Raw genomic sequence first — 19,748 nt, forward strand, 5'->3', positions numbered from 1 at the left:
AATAACTGACTAAAGTAGTTGTTAAAATTTTCAGATGAGTATGTGATTATGTTTGTTATTCAAATGTTCTCCAGTTAATTGGGATCATATTCTCAATGCATGGTTTTCAGGTCCACTGAATATTGACTGAAAGTTTAGATAACAAACTTGGCTGTTCTAGTAAATTCCACATTCCTCTCTGTACTGCTTTTATGATAACACTTGCAATTTGTTCATTTTCAAGTTGTTATTGAATTTTGTCACCAACTCATTTTCAATTTTTCTCCTTTAATATATTTATTGATATTGTAATTTTAAAAAAATTACACATAACCTGTTAGTCAAATGTGGTATAACATGAACAAACATGTGTCATAACTGTAAACCTATAAACAATTGAATGCTGATGCATTGTATGTGAGCAAGTAGTCTTTTGCAGTATTGATCCTAGTATATCAGTGTGCTATTGAGATCCACTACAAAGGAGAGTGCTGTGAACAATAAAATGGGTTCAGAAACTCTGGAGTAGAGAGTAGTTGTAGCTGCAAAAGTTTATTTATCCCTTAAGTAGACAAATACATATGATAAACCAATTCCTACATAAATATGAACTACTAAAGTAAATACTAAATAAAAAGAATATATAACATAAGTATTTGACCTAATGAAAATATACACTGAACAGTTTCCTAGAAATAATAATTGTTTTAATTATAACAATATCACTAACGAGAAAGTTTTCTAATAGAAATAATAATAACTGTGTTAATTATAACAATGACACTAATGAGAAACAGGCACAACCATAATCATGCTGAAGATGGAAATGCACAAATAAGAGTTCCAAAAACTTCTTTTCACAAAACTGTATAACTTGTTTTTAAACTCGTTTTGCAATAAATAAATAGAAACACCTTTTTATTTAAAACAAAATTTCAAAAGTGATTGTATTGTAATTTTAAAAGTGATTGTATTTCATCCTCTTATTTATTTAATTCTGGGTTAGAATGGAGGCAATAAATAAGAATCAAATATTAATATGTTTCATTTATTAAGAAAAATGAAATACAAAAAAATAAAATACATTAAATATAAATTCTTTAGTACTGTTTTGGAAAAAAAATTAATTTCTTAAAACTGTTTTTAATACACAAAATAAACATGTTTGTATGAAACTAAAACACTCAAAAACAATATCTAATTATTTTAAATACTAATAAAATAAGCCTTTCTTACTAAATTACCGAGTTACAATAATAAAAAACTAATTAAATGAAATGAACAAGTTCTAAAAATTTTCTGGTATATGTTCTCATTTTACTTACACCAGTTAGATAACTGTATTGTAATACAAAAAATTATTTAAAATTTTTTGTATTACAATACAAAAAATTTAAAATAATCAAAATTGTTTATTTAAACAAATATGGGTAGGGAGAAGAAAAGCCAGCCTCTGAGAGTGATTCTGACTGAATTTTCAATTTGTGTTCGTTTTGCATAATACTGTGCTTTTTAATTTTTATTTTGATAATTAATGTTGGTATTTTTATAAATGAATTTAACAGTAAAGAATTATACCATTTGTATATAGTAATTTTTTTTAATGAAATTAGAAAAAAATGTTTAAAATTTTTTTTCCAATTCATTATTTGAATTTTTATTTATATGTAGGCAAGTCTATTAATATTTTCATAATAATATAAAATTTTCTGTTGAAGTTTATATGTAACACCATAATACTGTTTCTTATCAATCTTTTATAGCGATTTAAAAAAAATCTATTTCATTACAGAAAAATGGCCTACCATTTTAATATTTATATCTATCACCACTATGGTATGCAAATATGGTGTGTTATTGTAGTAATGTAGGAAATAAAGGATGGCTTGATGAATTTGTAATGGTTTAACTTAACTATCCATTAGAATTTTTTCAGTCAATTACAGTAGTCTACAACTATTTGTTCTTACAATATACGATAAATATGTAATTTTTAACAATATTTTACCACTTCTGTTTACTTATAGCAAGATATATCAAAATTATGTAAAATTCTTTAAAAAAATGCTATTTCTTAGATTTGTTCTAAAGAAGCAAATAAAAAACCAATCTAACACAAGGCAATCAGTAACCAGACTTTAACAAGACTACTACGTTAAATGTAATATCTTGCTTTTAATTATCTAAGTTGTTCATTCTCTTCTTATGACGTTCTATAGCTTCCTGATGTCTTTTGATTTGTTCTTCATGAAAACTTATCTCGTCAGTTAAATCATCTTTCAGTCTTTTCAATTGTTCTTTTTGCTGAAACATAAGACAATCATTAATTTTTAACAAGATGAATGGATAAGAAGGATTATTAAAAAGGATCCATTCAGTAAATTACAAGATAAATGCTTTATAAAATGAATCATAAATCACCAATTTTTATGAGTACTTTCTTTGGTGTAGTTGAAGAGTACTTTCTTAATCTGGTTAGGAAACCATTAAAATATACTAAATAATGAGGTCGGTCTCAGACCATATTTTTTCCTCAAAAAGTAGCTGAATGTGAGCAGTAAAACTCTGTATAGTTCAGTTCTAATATCTATGTGAATCATTTGATGTGTGTGTTATTGTAATAGGTGGTTGTTGGATTTTTATTTCATGTATAGCAACAAGTTTTTGAACAATGTATTGCAACAAGGTCTACAAAAAGTTTGCTGATATCTTAAGCAAAATGATTCATAAGATTAAGTGTTCAGTAATGAAGCTATGGGTATTTCACAAATTAAGAGTGGTATCATTTTCAAACTGGCCAAACTTCAGTTGAGTGTTATCAGGGTACTGGTAGGGTGTAAATTTAAAATCCAAATGTCATTAGTAACACACACATTTTGTTAATGTAAACTGTTGACTGATCAACCAAGAAATTATAAATGGTAATGGGATTAGCAATGCTTCCATATAAACAATTTGAGGATGTAAAGCATGGCCATGGAATTTAAGCTAAATCTAATTTCGTTTGAACAAAAAAAGTTTTCATGTTACACAGGATCTACTTAAGTGTACCAGTGGTTATCCTAACTTTCTTAAGAATATAATGGCTGGCAAATAATTTTGGATTTACCAAAATTATTTTTTTAATTTTAGATTCAGAGACCAATGCTCAATCATCCCCAAGGCCTAAGAAAACAAGAGATTAAACCTGCAAGAATCACAAGTAACAGTACATCATGATAATGCACCTACTGGTTTGTCATCTATAATCTGGGATTTCTTGGTCAAGGATGAAACTCTTGAGGATGGCCAGGCTCCTTGTCATTTCTGATTGTTCCCAACATTGGAAATTCTGCTGAAAAACGTCCTGATTTGATAGGCCGAAGATAATGAATGTTAACAGTGCATTTGGTAATTATTCCAAGAATGGACTACAAAAGATTCTTGGGCAGTTCTGGACAGGAAGACTGACTTTTCATTATTTTATTTTTTCCTTTTGAAACATCAACATTCCAACTTACAGCATCATAAAGAACAACACTCTTTTAACTTGCCCTGCTCAAATTTTTTCAAACTTAAATTGAGTACAACTCAAAAAGACTCAACCAATTTTAATCAAATTTTTCATATGCACAACTTCATATACACTACTACAGCAAATCTAAATTTCAATGAAATTGATCAAGTACTTTTTGAGATTTTCAAACCATGAAATGTTATATATTGGCTTATAAATAAACATATAAGGAAACCACCACAATTTAAGTGAATGGTATTTTTGTCCTCCTCAAATAATACATGTGCTGAAAGTTTTCCCCTTGCCAACTGGTGTATCTAGTGTACTAGTCTGTTGTGTTTGTATTTTATATACAAATGTGTCATGTTATAAATAACCGGATGATGTCATCTGGTTAGATAGTACAACAAACCACACTCATTCTGTCCCCACTTATGCCAGCTGACCTCAAAACATAAAGAAAATTCATTTTCATCGCCAACTTCCACCATTGTAATTGAAAGTAATTATGTATTTTTCTTTGAAAAGTTGGTAAAACATTTCTAGCAATGGATTAAGTGTGTGGAATGGTGTCACAAGAGGAATATACTGAAGACCTGGAAGTCACTAGGTATTTTTTCATGTGTGAGGTTGGATACTTTCTGAACAGGTCTTGTATATTTTATCTATGCTATTTTTATCATATTTAGTATAATAATGTATCACATATTAGTCAAATGCAATAGGATTCTGGTTTTTAAATGCTGCATATAAAACTTGAATGATGTAGTTAATGTCTGCATGTATCCTGTTTCTATTATCTGATTTACAAGAGTGGATCTTTTGGTGTGTATAGTGCCTGTGCATTCCATGTAATTTGAGAATGAATATGCATCAACTTTGTCCAATCTAATATTGTACAGTCACTGCAGTTTAATTTGTATACTTTTGGGTAGCTGTGTATGCTGAACTACTTAGCAATAGTGTGAAAGTTTGTCATGTTTGTTTATATACAGTGCATGTTTTTTTTTCCAGAATAATATTTTCATTTGAATCTTGTTAACTTAATATTATTATCACCTTTTCATTTTTTGTAAAATAGCAGTGCAGTAGGTAGTAGTTTTTTCCAGCAGTAGGAAAAAAACACTAATTTTAAATTTAAATATCACAAAAAAAATGATTACAATAAAATTAAATTTCTCATTAAATAGTTAAAAAAATAACAATACAGCAAAATGTGATGTAAGAAATAGAGGGTAATCTGTGAATGGAATACAACATAAAGTATTGAGCAACTTCTGGTAATAATGAAAAGCAGCATTATTTTGGAATGAATTTGTAATCATTGAGTGAAAATGATGCCTACTTTATCAATTATTCATGCTCAACCTTTGATATGGCTAGAAATGGCTGAATTAAATGCTTAAAAAATGACATGAGATATTGTACCATGTTTGTATGAAGCCAGTAATGAAAATGCAATGATAGTAGCATGGAGACTACACTGATCATTGATTATTGGTGATAAAATTAAAAAAAAACAAAACATATACACAATGTCTATGGAAATGAATAATTTTTTTAATTATGTGGTCAAAATTTATGGCTAAAGTAGTAATTAATTTATGGTCTATTTACTGCATTTATGAAACTCTGGTAGTTTATTAATTTTTTTTTTAATACTCTTACATTTAAATTTTTGTTTGCAGAGTGGATTTATTATCAGTTTTGTAAAAATTTGGACTATCTAATACAACAACAGTGCATTCAAAAAATAAGTCCCATAGAAAAAAACTCATTTTTATTTTTCATTCAACATAAGGTTGTAGCATTTCTTTGGCTTGGTTCATCACGATTTAATCCAGACAAATAAAATGTTCTTTCATTTAAATACTTTTTTTTTACATTAGACATAATTTGGTTTAGTAACACCAGCTATTATTTTCCTAAATATGTAATGAGTAGAGAAAAAGTTCTTCTAAAGCCAAAATTGATTGCCATTAACTAAAAAAAAAATTTATAGATAAAAAGAAATATGCTAAATTTTAAACAAGATACAAACAAAATTATTATAAAAAATGATCTATAATGGTTATTAAAATAAACTTGTAAAAAATAGAATTAGTTTAGAATCATTTTTATAAATTTATTAAGGATCTGTTATAAAAAAAATGAAATCATTATGAATCAAAAACATAAAAACTATTATTTTAGCATTTACTAGATAAAATACATTTAGCATTTTAAAATTTATTTGGCAGTAACAAGATATGAATTTCAGATAACAACAAACAATAACTGTTGCTAACATCACAAAGCTCAGGAAAGTGAGGAAGCTAAAAATATCACTCAACTTATAATGATGTAAAAATGGTTTGTTTTTATTCTACAATATGGAACATTTCCAAACACATTTAAAACTTATGTTAACAGCAGAAAACAAATTTACATTACAAATATACTTAAAAATCTGAACAATAAAACTAATACAATAAAATACAATACATAATTTATTACAGTTAATAATTAAAACTAGGATTAATAATATGAAAACATCAAAAGCTAGAAACGTCTCGCAGTAGTATTAATGATGGGGAAAAATATTAATAAAAAGTATATTTATATAGAACTAGTTAAATAAATCACTTTTAAAAAATTAGAGGATTTAAATAACTAAAAGAAAATTAAATTATACACTTATTAGTTTTTCATATGAAATGCATGACAAATAAAAAAAGATAATCACTTAAACAATTTACAGGTGAACAAATGTATATATGTTCACTCAGAGATGGGTATGGGAAAAAAGTGTACCATGTTAATAAGTATTTTTAGAACTAGGACAACACCTATAACAAAGTCAAAAAACCTAATTGTTTACTATCCCCTCCACATCAAAAACTTTTTGATATGGCAATATGTTCTATAAAATGATTTGCAAATGATAAGGAAAGAGGTCTTGAGATTCAAAAAGGCATTGGGTTGAATAGATTGTCATTATCAGGTAGTAAAATCCACTTACCGCGAGTCTGAAGGACAATGTTCCACGATCACATAATTCAGTTGTGGTTATGGCTTTGACATATTCATATGATCAGGCTTTTTCATGCAATGGATGCGTATTTACATTATGATTTTGTTTTATCGAAAGACAGTGAATCCTTATCTACGTGTTTGTACAACCACAGTGTTTAACAAAAATCGAAGAAATGTCTGGATTGCAGAAATCAAATGACATTACATGAAAAAAAGGAGTGTTTTATTGTCAGAGAAGAGCTAATACAGCTGATTCTCACCAGAAATAAATTTAAAAAAAGTTGTGACAAAACAATCTCACAAAATAATATTTTGTTTTCGTCAAGATTTAACTAAACAAAAATCTGTTGATTTTTGCATTTTGGTTTACATTAAAACCTCCGCGTCTCTTGTATAACAAGATTGGCATATCTTCTGGTGCATGTGTGGATAAAGTTCATATTTTTGTGAAGTTTGAACATACACTGTATTACACAAGTCTTCAGTGATTGGTGTAGGAGTAACTGTTGAATTAGTCAAAACAAAAATACAAAATATAATACAGGAAGGCAGATTGATGTTAATGAAAATTCAGAGGTATTGAGAGTGGCAGTAAAAAGGGTTTCTTTATTCCAGTTCCGACTTGTGGAAGTTAAACTTTATTAGCAATAATTAAACAATACAGTTTGCCTGATACTACTATCACTAGTAGTCTCAAAAGTGTTTGAAGTTTGAGTTACAAACAGCTGATAGTTAACCACTTGGTATAGTTTGTCATTCCAGAAACTGGGGCTCATATGCAAATGAGAGAACATGGTGTGAAGTTTGGGCAAATGTGCCTAGTTGTAGTAACCAAAAGCACCATTTATTCAGCCATCTGGCCAAATTCATATTCTGTCAACTTAATCTGGATTGTAAATTACAAATCTATGCCTTGTTAAAAACAGTAGAATAGCTTTACAACAGTTCTGAGCAACAGCAGCAGCCAGACAAACTACCTTCAACAAATGTTTTTGAATCTTCTGAAGACAACTTTTAAGGTTAGTTAACGCAAGTTTTTATGAGTTTCCACCTTAAAACAGACGTTTTTCTACTGTTCATACTTGGTTTAGATTAATTTATTTCAAAATCAAAAAGTTCAGAGGCAGGTGGAAATTGAAAATAATTATTATCAATACATATTCTCCGATTTCTCTTATAAGGTAATTAAAATAATTATCTTGTCATAAACTCCAAGATAACTTTCAATAGACAATAACTACGATATTTATTTCTGTAAATCACGGAAATATTCAAGAATCAAAAACTAAACATAAAAATTCATTTAATATTCAAATTGTAAAAACCTACCTCCTAGGTCAACTAGGTGTCAACCTGTACATTATCAGCCAGGAACAAACTTATTTTTTTCAAATCACAATCTTGAATATGCATTAACAAAATGTATTTAATATAGAAAATGAGATAAATGAAACAGTGGATACAAAAATTACTTGATTTAAAGAAAAGTAGATTGCTGGTTAGATGAATTAAACATAAGACCAGATGATTTAGAAGCCTCTGTTCTGGCCCCACTTCCTCCATAATTAGTATTTCTAACTGACTTAGGTCATTTTTATTTTCTAATATTCATGGAAGTAGATGATTTGATAAACATGAAATTCTGAGGTAATCTACCATCTTAGTTTATAACAAGATCTAAAAAGAAATTAAAAATTTTCCCTTTTGATATCTTTTAAGTGGAGGGGGAGGAAAAATTTGAAATATATGTCATGGCAGTATCTATATATCTGTTTATTAATACAAATATGACTGACTGAGATTTGAACCCAGAACCTTCTGGATAAAAGTCAGAGAAACTACCACTCTGCCGATTTCTTATGCAGAAAAATATTAAGGCATAAATTTGTGTACAACTAAATGATTATTTTGTTTTATTTGGATACAGACAGATGAAGTTAAACAGTTTCATCAAATTATTAAAATATAAAACATGTAAGAATCATATGCAATAAGATGAATCTTACTTTTGACATACATGAAGTAGCCACCCGTAGTAAAAAAGATAGGAAAGATCCTACATAAATAAATCAATAGTTATATATATATATATATATATATATATATATACAACCTTCAGTGGTCTACCTGATAATAGAAGTACTCTTCTTCTTTACCAGCTTCCATTTTACCAAATGCACCTCCAGCTTCTCTAATTGAACCACCACCACCACCACCTTTTCCAGCACCACTTCCAAGATCACCAACTTGGTTTTTTGAATACTGTGCCATACTGCAAAGAAAAAATTCAAGTTCTATTTCTAAATGCTGTACATACTTTTTTTACAATTACTATATCATCGTTATTTTTAAAATTTACTAAACTTTTGACTCCTAATTTTTTTACAACTGTTCTAATTTCTATAACTGCTTTTTACAAATTAATTGACAATTGTACAACACATTACTGTAGAAATCATTATGTACTGAATTAAGAGTTGTTTAATTCTTTTGATTAAACATGACTACTCCTCTTGTCTGCCATCATTGTCTCACCTGTGGCACTGTCAAACTAATGACCGAGATGACTATAAAGTACATCTGGGCCTGATAATCTTAACTGAAATTAAATTTAACGTATTGCACATCATTCTGATTTAAAGTTCAGTTTTTCATAGTTGGTAGGTAAATTTATTTATGACTACAATGAATAAATTTGCTAGTGCAGCGCTTTCTATATATCTATATACATTTTAATAATATAATACATAATACAATATAATACAGGTGATTCAAAGAAACGGGAAATTCTGAAAGTTGTGTTGATAGCCGTGGGCAATTGGTACCACTTGATAAGTGGTGCTAGCCCCTCTAACCTAACCTGCCATTTAGTTGTCATGGATCCTTGGAGAGGTGCGCAATGTGCATTTGCTATCAAAGTGTTTTACAAAAACAATGACAGTGTGGAGGGAGTGCGTAGAGAATTTCCCCGTCATCTTAATCTGGGATGGCACGACTGTGTTCCATCAGCACATGCAATTAAAACATGGATATCTAATTTTAAGGAAACTGGTTTGGCAATGAAAAAGAAATCTCCAGGCCGTGAGCGAACCGTCCATACACCACAGAATGTTCAAGCTTTACAAGATGCTGTCACACGAAGTCCACATCGGTCAATCCGTCGTATCTCAGCATCTTTACAATCGCATAGTTCAAGTGTTCGAAGAATGTTAGTGAAGGACTTGCAATTCCATCCATACTAGTTACAGATCGTACAGGAACTGAAACTGAACGATGCAGTGTGCGAGCACAATTCTGTAAAGTAATGCTTCAGAAGATAAATGATAACAAAGAGTTTGTTCACGAACTGTGGATGTCAGACGAAGCGCATTTCCACCTCAGTGGATTTGGACAAGCAAGATTTCAGATATATTTTTTTGAGGATGACAGTCTTGCGATTACAGTGACATCAGCTCGTTACGTAGCCATGCTTGAAACCTTTGTTGTGGAACAACAAAAGAGATTTCCACTGTTTGTTAATACAGCCTGGTTTCAACAAGACGGAGCAACATCACATACTGCATGAATATCGATGGCAGCTGTACGCCGATTGTTTGGACAACGTGTCATTTCACGAAACGGTGACATTAGATGGCCTCCCAGATCGCCTGATCTCTCAGCTTGCGATTACTTTTTGTGGGGGTCACCTTAAAAGCAAAGTGTTCCACAGTAGACCTGCTTCAACGAAAGAACTGAAGGCAAAGATCCGAGAAGGAATTGCAGGAAATTCCAGTTGAGATGTTACGTCAAACCATGAACAATTTAACGAAGCGACTTCGTGAGTGTTTACGTAGAAGAGGAGGTCACCTGCAAGATGTCATCTTTAAAAAGTAAACTAAAATGTATGTATCCTAAAATGGCAACATTTGTACAATTACATGAAATAAAATTCATTTTCTAAAAAAAATTTTTCATTAAAGTTATTAAATTTTTTAAATTTCCCGTTTCTTTGAATCATCCTGTATATATATTTTCAAATATATATATATAAACAGGCTTTCAAAATATCTTTGCAGAGCAATTTTTCAGCTTCTTTGACAGTGAAGTTGTGCTGTTAAAGGACAACTTGTCTGTTTTGAAGCAGCTGGGAAATCCTTAAAAAAAAATAAATTTGTTCTGTTTTTGAATCTTTTTTCTTTTAGTTAATTTTTTTTAGCCAAATTTTGTGTGTTTATTTACTGATCACATAACATCTGAGTGTGTTGATTTTATGGATTCTTTGTGCATTATGAACAATTTGCATCTTACAGTTAACAAGTCTGTGAAAAAGAAAGAAATCTGTTTTGATATAAAAGTAATTTACATAAATATATTTTAAAGAAAAGGAGAAGCAATGTAACTTTTAAGAAGTAATACTATTTATATGAACATATTAAACTTTACATAAGTGATAGAAAAATATAAATAATTAAATTCCTTGACTAGATCATATTTATATTTCCAAGTCAGCTGAAAGAAGTTCAGTAACTAAGTTTAAGAATTTTTTTTCATAATGTATGTATAACATGAATGTGTTTATATTGTTTCTAAATCAACCTTATATTTAATCAGTATGCATACACCTTGTTTTTCTCTTTGGCTGAGAATGAACTATGGCTTTAGCTAGTTTACACAGATGACATATTAAAATAAACTGGATAAGTTGGTGAATGGATAACTTTCAAATGGTTCTGTCTTGATTATTACGCCAAGAGGACTAGACAATTATTGCAGATGTGTGGGAAATGATTAATGTACATTTAGGTGATGCTACATGATTTACACAATGTAGCCTGAAAACAAATTTTTTATAAAAGAAACCAACAAGTAAAGACAGCTGTTTTCATCACTTTTTCCATGAGCTGTAGCTTTCTTATTTGACATCATAAAGAGGTCAAATAGGACTTTTTGGAAACAGTAAAGTTGGAACTTCTCATAGTGTACTCAAAATTAATTTTTTTATGTAACCAAATTTTGTAATGTTACTGAAGTTACGTTTACAAATTGTTTTTTCAAATTTTCAGCCCAAAATAAATAATGAAGGGCTTAAGATAACAGGCCTGTTTTTTACCTTTTAATTATTAGGTACTAGTAGTACTTACAAAAAAAAATGGACTGATACAGTGTCCTTCATTAAAAAAAAATGGCCGCCAAATCATAAGATTTTGAAAATGTCTCATTTTTGGGGCCCAAAAACCACATGTGGGACAGGTGGCAAAAATCAAAAGTCTGGGCGACCTTGAATCAGAAACACTTATGTTAGTTTTGGTACACAAGAACATTAGTGTTTCTGATTGCTTTATAGATTTACCAAAGCCAAAATGTAAAAATTACGCCTGCTGCGTATATGATGGCAAGTGTTGGTTAGGCAAAGTCATTGAAGTCAAAATACATGAAAATGGAGAGTAATATCGAATACACTTTTTCCATCCGTAGGGTCCTGGTACTTCATTCAAGAAATCATTGTGGGATAATTAAACAAGGGTACAACTCAAAATTATTTGAAAGATTCTCATGCCTTAGAACTTTTTCTATCAACTACTGGAAGAGGACACAACATTACACCAAAGATAGGTGAGGATCAGTTCTACTCAATTAAAAAAATGGCAGGAGCACTAAGTTATGTTAGTTAAGTTTATTAACAAAAAGTGCAAGATTTATTCATAACTTTTATTAGCAGGAGTAAAATAAGGTAAAAGTGAATTGAACAACTTGTTAAAGTAATTGTTTAGTGATTGAATATTTATCATTTTATAATTGACTACTATTTATTAATTATTAATTTATTTATTCTAATGAATCTAGTTGTAAATTTTACAATGAAAAAAATTTTGAAAAGATACATAACATCAGTATTTTTGGATATGTTGTTTACAGTTAGAAGGAACAGTGTTTTTAGCGGTTCTGTTGGTTTCATTACTCGTCAACCCCTTTGAGTGATAAAATAAATTTATATTGTTTTAAAGTATGTAAAAAGTACTTATGACTGTAAACATTTCAGATTTTTGCCATGTGTCCCACATGTGGTTTTTGGGCCCCAAAAATGAGATCCATTTTTTTAATGGACACTCGCTAACAGTCCAGTTTTTTATAAGTACTACTAGTACCTAAGAGTTAAAAGGTAAAAAACAGGTCTGTTACCCTAAGCCCATCACCATTTATTTTGGGCCCCAAAATTTGAAAAAAAAAAAAAAACAATGTAAACGTAAAGATTACAAGATTTGGTTATGTAACAAAATTAATTTTGAGTACACTATGATGAAATTCCATCTTAACGCTTTCCATAAAGCTCTTTTTGACCCTCTGTACAATGTAAAATAAAAATGACAAAAATGTCTGTATTTACCTGTTGGGCGAGTTAGAAAATAGTCTACTACTCAAGAACATTTTTTTTTTGCCACTACAATGTGAGTAGTTATCATATACCAAATATCATCAAAATCAAATATAGTGATTCACTGATCATTTGCTGAATTAAAATGGAATACCACAACTAGTAGTGTCTAATGTGGACACCACATAACTTCCTTGTACGCCTAATATTAAATTACATATTTTTTTTTGTTATTATTGAATTATTATTTATTGCAAAGTTTTTTTTTATAATCAGAAGTTAATAATTACAAATTTATTTATTTATTTAACCAGCAAATACAGCGAGTTAAGTTTAAGTATACAAAGATATACGAAAAAACTCTCAGCCTATAGAGGTAATCTGAGTTACCTGTACATAGTTCTGGTATCTTATGGCTAAATAACAATCAATAGTTAAAATAATCTTATTATTAAATTCATCTTTTCCCCTTTATCACCCACAAAACATTTAAATATGTGCATAAAATTAATTACAAATGAAACAATTTTTATATTTATAACACTTGAATTATAAATTTATTATGTTCTTAGTCCTTATAGACTTTATCACTTTGGTTTTAATACTTTTTACTGACGAGCTGATATTTTTCAGCTCAATAGGCAGTTGGTTGAAATATTTCACAGCAATGTACTCGTTATTTGTTGTAGATAAAGTCTTATTAATTCTTGGAATTATTATGCTTTTATTTCTCGTTTTGCTGTTTGATTGTAGAAATTTATTTCTTAAATCATCGAAATTGTGAATAACGAAAATTCTGTTATGTTTAAAGGCACTATTGTGCTTTGATTATTGTCTTTAAAAATAATTTTAAACATTCTCTTCTGTAATGAGATCAAGGAATTAATCACATTACCACAAGCGCTTCCCCACGCTATGATGCCATATGTAGCAATACTATGGAATAAAGCATAGTAGATTGCTATTAATTGTTTGGTATCCATCAAATACGAGGGTTATTTTTTTTCAAGGTCCGATCGGTCACAAAATTAAAACCAGTGAAAATAAAATTTTTTTTATTTGTAACAAGTACTTACATAGTAATGCTATTTCTCTACATAGTTGCCACTCCGATTTAGGCATTTGTCGTAGTGTGGTACCAACCTTCCAATACCCTCGTCATAGAACTAAGCTGCCTGTATTTTCAGGCATGTTTCTACGCTGGTCTGCAGCTCGATGTCTGTGCCAAAATGTTGTCCTCCTAGCCAGCGTTTCATGTGAGCAAAGAGGTGAAAATCGGATGGAGCCAAGTCCGGACTGTATGGTGGGCTATCAAACACTTCCCAACGAAAACGCTGCAGGAGCTTCTTTGTTACAGCTACAGTGTGCAGCCGAGAATTGTCATAGAGAAGGAGAATGCCTGATGACAACATTCCTCTCCGCTTATTCTGAATTGCCCTTCGTAGACATTGAAATCACGCAGTATGAGGCTGCAGTGGTCGTGCCACTTTCCATGAATTCCACCAAGACAACTCCATTCCGGTCCCAGAACACAGTAGCCATACACTTTCTGTTGGAGAAGGTTCGCTTGAACTTCTTTGGTTTACTGGGAGAATGAGAATGCATCCACTGTTTGGATTGTTCTTTTGTTTCTTCAGTTTCGAAATGGACCCATGTCTCGTCCCCTGTGACAATTTTGTTAAAAAAATCTTCTCCTTCATTGTGGTAGTGCTGGAGAAACGTCAGGGAGGTGTCCATTCTCATTGTTTTGTGATGGTTGGACAGCATCTTGGGAACCCATCTCGCACACAGTTTGCGGTACTGAAGTCTCTCACTCACAATGGTGTAGAGAGCTGACCTTGAAATTTTAGGAAACGATCACTCAACACAGAAATTGTGAACCGACGATTTTCTCGAATTGCCTCATCCACTCACTCAACGAGATCATCGGTTGACACTCTCTTCCTTCTCTGACCGCCTGCATCATGAACATCTGTACGTCCTGCTTTAAAGTTCCTGCACCATTGATGCACTTTGCTGTCATTCATTTAAGTTTCACCGTTCACATTACTTATTCGTCAATGAATTTCAGCTGCATTACACTCTTAAGCCTGAAGAAGTCGAATTACCGTACGCACTTCACACTTGGCGGGAGATGCTGTTGTTGTAGACATGTTTATGTGCTAGCTGTGTGTTCAGAACTAAACCAAGTGATGCGGCGTGATTGAGGGCCATACTAGAGACGCTGCGCAACACATATGCGCAAAGGTTCATCCGATTTTTGCGCGGGTTTTTATTTGGGTCCTTGAAAAAAAAAATAACCCTTGTAACTTATTTTTTTAAAAAATAAACAGCAGATATCTGACTCTGCACTTCAGATTTTGCACATGATGTTCCCATTTTAATCTATCAATTATTATAACCAAGTATTTGGTTTTCTCGACTCTGTCAATAGATTGTTCCTTAATTTGCACATCAATGACATCAGGAACACTGTCACAATACGCTCCAAAAGCCATACAATAAACAGTCTTTTTGATATTTAAAGAAAGCTTGTTAGTTGACAGCCACTTACTTATTTTTTCTAGGTAGTTATTCATGTTTGTTTGGATTTGAATCCAGCTAGGACCAGTACTAGTAACCACCGTGTCATCCGCGTAGGATATAATGTTATTGTCTGGAATGATTTTTAATACATCATTTATATAAACTAGAAATAATAGTGGTCCCAGAATAGTTCCAGTTGTTATTGATAATTCACCACTTTTGCAGTCCATGATCTTTACTATTTGATAAGTAATCATTCAACAGTTTTAATGCTTCATCTCTAATTCCACAAGACTCAAGTTTATCTAGAAGTATTGAATGGTTAACCGTGTCAAATGCCTTTGACAAGTCAAGGAATGTTGCTATTGTTGGTATGGAAGCATCAATATTATTGCAGATGCATTTTCTTATGCGCGCTAAGGCATGACTTGTACCCTTACCTTTGATAAACCCAAATTGATTTTCTGAATTATTGCTTCTTGAAAAATTTTGAAAGTCTGGTATGCATAACTTTTTCAAAATTTTTCGCGATATTTGAAATCAGCGAGTTTGGTCTATACTTTGTAGGTAGATTTTTATTACCAGACTTGTAAATCGGTACGACTTCTGCCCTTTTAAGCACTAGCGGCCATATTGACTGTTCGACTGAAAGATTAAAGATATGTACAATAGGTTCACTAATGTATGTTATTACATGTTTTAAAACTTGAACACTTATTCCATCCACTCCACCAGCTTTTTTTTTCATGCTGTGTACTATGGTAAATATTTCATTGATGCTAGTAGGATTTATAAAGATGGAATTGTTATTTGTTTCAGTTCCTCTTTTATGTTCAATATCTGTTGTTTCTATTGTTTTAGCTAGTTTTGGTCAATATTACTGAAAAATACATTGAAACAATTAGCTATATCTTGTATGTTATCTAATTTTTCTCCATCTTCATTGATTAAGTATTCCAGAGGTTTATTCTTGCTGCTATCTTTCCTATTGATTTTCATGTTTACTAGCTGCCACAATTTTTTACTGTTTGTAATCACTTTTTGGAATTGATTTTTTTCATATTCTTGCTTTGCCTTCAATATAACTTTATTCAGGTTTTTTTACATACGTCTTGCATTCTTATTTCAAGGTCTCGTTGTGGATATCATTTCTCCAGCGCTTATATAATTTTTCTTTTATTTCACAGGACTTTATAATTCCTCCGGTAATCCATTTAGATCCTTGCCTCCTTTTCTTCATAACAGTTACTATTGTTGATTTTTCAATTGCGTGTTCATGTTTACTAGCTGCCACAATTTTTTACTGTTTGTGATCACTTTTTGGAATTGATTTTTTTCATATTCTTGCTTTGCCTTCAATATAACTTTATTCAGGTTTTTTTACATACGTCTTGCATTCTTATTTCAAGGTCTCGTTGTGGATATCATTTCTCCAGCGCTTATATAATTTTTCTTTTATTTCACAGGACTTTATAATTCCTCCGGTAATCCATTTAGATCCTTGCCTCCTTTTCTTCATAACAGTTACTATTGTTGATTTTTCAATTGCGTGTTGAATTGTATCTATTAACATATTTGTTGCTGTGTCTGGATCACGTTGCTCATTTATAAAGTTCCAGTTCATTTTGCCACATTCCATTGTTAGCTTATTACAGTTTATATGTGAATAACAATATGTCTTTTTTATTTGCGATTTTTCAGTTTGGAAACTTAGAAACAGTGGCAAATGGTCTGTGAAAGGATTCATGTACTTACATACTTTGACACCGTCTTTGTTGGTTTTGATAAAGATATTATCAATACATGATCCACTTGATGAGTTACAAGTATTTGGTCTTGTAATTCCCTTAAAAGAGGGAAGATAAACACTTTCAAGAAAGTTATTAACACAATCATTTACTATAGGATTACCTTCCATGATATCAATGTTAAAATCACCTACTATGCAATGATTATTGCATAGTTTGTTTACTTTTAAGTATACATTCATTATATCTATAAAGTTGGTTTTAGTGATATCATGGCATCTGTATGCACCAGTTATCTTAATATTGGTTTTATTATTGAAACTTATTTTAGTACTGAAGCACTTGAAGTTGTTTACATATTCAATCGTGGTCGTTTTTTTAAGCATTTATTAACATACATGACCACTCCATCTGCTTTGTTTATTCTACTATCATTGTAGTATATGTTATAATCAGGCATACTGAAATACTCATAGCTTTGTAGCATCCATGTCTCAGTACACACGATTATATCTGGTTTATTACCCAGCCTTTCTATAAAAGATTCCAGTTTATTATGATTAGTGTTTAAACCTCTTATATTAACATGCAAAATAATCAATTCGTTGCTGCATAAATACTTATGCATTGATGACATGTCGATAAATTCTAGATCTACTGTATCATAATCAGTTATTTGATTCATTAATGTTCCTTATCTTTATTTACCGTTGGTAATTTATTCTCTCGTATATTTGCTTCTTCAGATATTTTTCCATTGTATCCCAGGAAATTTGGAATTTTTGGTTTGCTAGGATAATCAGTTAATTTTATTTTCTGATGTATTATATGCTGTAGATACACACATTTGGCTGTATCAGTTGTTATATGATCTTTGTTCCTGTTAAGACCATATTTTCCATTATAAAAGGAACAATTTATACACCTAATAGGCTGTTTATAATTGCAGTCTTTTATTAAATGATTCCCACTGCATCTAAGGCAAGCTAATTCTTACATTTTTTGGGACTATGCCCAATTCTGCTATAATAAACCAATGTATTTAAATTTAAAAAAAGAAGAAAGAAGTAAATGAAATCGGATTCCCGCCCATATCCCTTTCCCTTAGTAAAGTCATATTTCATTAACTAAAATTTTATTGTGCTATAACTCTGGAACCAAAGAAAAGTACCACTTATGATATATCGTTGGAAGAGTTTTCAATGAGAGCTTATACTACAGTTAAGAAAAAGTCCAAAATCCAAATTTTTGGACACTTTCGGTTCAGTCGATTGCATTCAAAAGGGGAGGTGCATAACTGGATGTTACAACAGTACTAAACCCAAAATTTCAACATCCTATGGCTAATGGTTTTTCAGTTATGCGAGGTACATACATACTTCTTTCTTTTTCTGTTTAGCCTCCGAGAATTACCGTCTGGTATTATTTAAGAGGATACGTATGAGTGTAAGTGAAGTGTAGTCTTGTACAGTTTCAGGTCGACCATTTCTGAGATGTGTGGTTATCCGCATACAGATCGTGGTATCCACGATCTAGTATTCAAATCCATATTAAAGTAACTGCCTTTACTAGGATTTGAACACTGGAACTCACAACTTTCATATCAGCTGATTTGCGAAGACCAGTTCACCACTAGATCAGCCTGCTGGGGGATATATACATAGTACGCACGTACAGACATCAAACTGAACTAGTCAAAATGGATATTTCCGTTGAAATCTGGAAACCGAAATTTTTCGCGATTACAATACGTCCTTGCTAATACAAGCAAGTAAGAACACATAAATCCATATAATACATACTAGCCTACATATTTCAGTTATTAAATGTCTTATCTCCATTCAACTTGAAAAGATTAATAAATTACTTTGCCTTCACTTCCACTAAATAGTTAATACTACAAAAACCAGTAAAAACCTAGTATATCTAACTGTAACACAACAGATTAATGAAGCAAGACTATCAATCTTTAGGTATGATGGGGCTGCAGAATGGTCTTTGAGATACAGCTAATGGCTCTTTTTAAACAGAATGAAAATGAGGTACATTAAACTAACAAAATGGTTGTTTGTATTCGAGTAGTATATTTAATTAAACAGGATATTTTCCGGTGACCAATAATTTCACAATATTACCTAACGTTAACTTAATTACTAAGAAAAATTAACCCGATTCAAATTTATACTTGGTTGGTTAATTCTCACTCAACAACGTGAATTCTAACGGTTCAATTAATTTAAGTAAATGTTATCTTAATCATTTAAATTTACTACCGTATCGGAAACACTTTAATCTAAATTTAACAAAATAAATTTCATTGTAAGGTTTAGATCAAACAAAAGAAGTTGCAATTGAAATTATCCTTACATTGTATGCATTATCTTAATAAAATGTAAGGAATAAAAATGACTATAACTCACTTTATTAAGTTCAACTGACAGCGAATAATCCCAGCTGCAGTATTGCGAAACATTTTACCGAAACACTTTGGCTGTAGTTAAGAAATTACACCACACTACAGCTCTGAGTACGTAGCGAATGGAAAGTGGAAGGAGCTACTACTCATTAAATAAAAGAGGTACAATAAAAGTTGAACATATATTCTAAATCTAAGTTAGAAAAGGAATTGACG

The 19,748-nt window shown here is 30.8% G+C and overlaps 2 protein-coding genes across 4 annotated transcripts in view; one reads left to right on the top strand and one right to left on the bottom strand.

Annotated features, from left to right (window-relative positions):
• Positions 1 to 19,748, top strand: part of LOC142317372 (cytochrome b5 reductase 4-like) — a 101,710-nt gene that overhangs the window by 6,662 nt on the left and 75,300 nt on the right. Inside the window, exon 1 of one of the 3 annotated variants that reach the window (XM_075353899.1) lies at positions 4,107 to 4,124. The exons of 1 other annotated variant lie outside the window; for it this stretch is intronic. The gene's annotated coding sequence lies outside the window, so the exon portion shown is untranslated. Of the gene's footprint in view, positions 1 to 4,106; positions 4,125 to 19,618; positions 19,695 to 19,748 lie in introns of those variants that run through there. One more of the 3 variants, XM_075353882.1, reaches the window with a different exon arrangement.
• LOC142317387 (ATPase inhibitor mai-2, mitochondrial-like) lies at positions 1,012 to 19,676 on the bottom strand. Its single transcript, XM_075353914.1, has 3 exons — positions 19,537 to 19,676; positions 8,618 to 8,762; positions 1,012 to 2,283 (listed from the first exon to the last, which is right to left on the bottom strand). The coding sequence occupies exons 1-3, from the start codon at positions 19,587 to 19,589 to the stop codon at positions 2,155 to 2,157; spliced, it is 327 nt and encodes a 108-aa protein (XP_075210029.1). The 5' UTR covers positions 19,590 to 19,676; the 3' UTR covers positions 1,012 to 2,154.

Source organism: Lycorma delicatula, chromosome 1 (genome assembly GCF_047948215.1).
Source record: "Lycorma delicatula isolate Av1 chromosome 1, ASM4794821v1, whole genome shotgun sequence".
In the NCBI taxonomy this organism is placed as follows: Eukaryota; Metazoa; Arthropoda; class Insecta; order Hemiptera; family Fulgoridae; genus Lycorma; species Lycorma delicatula.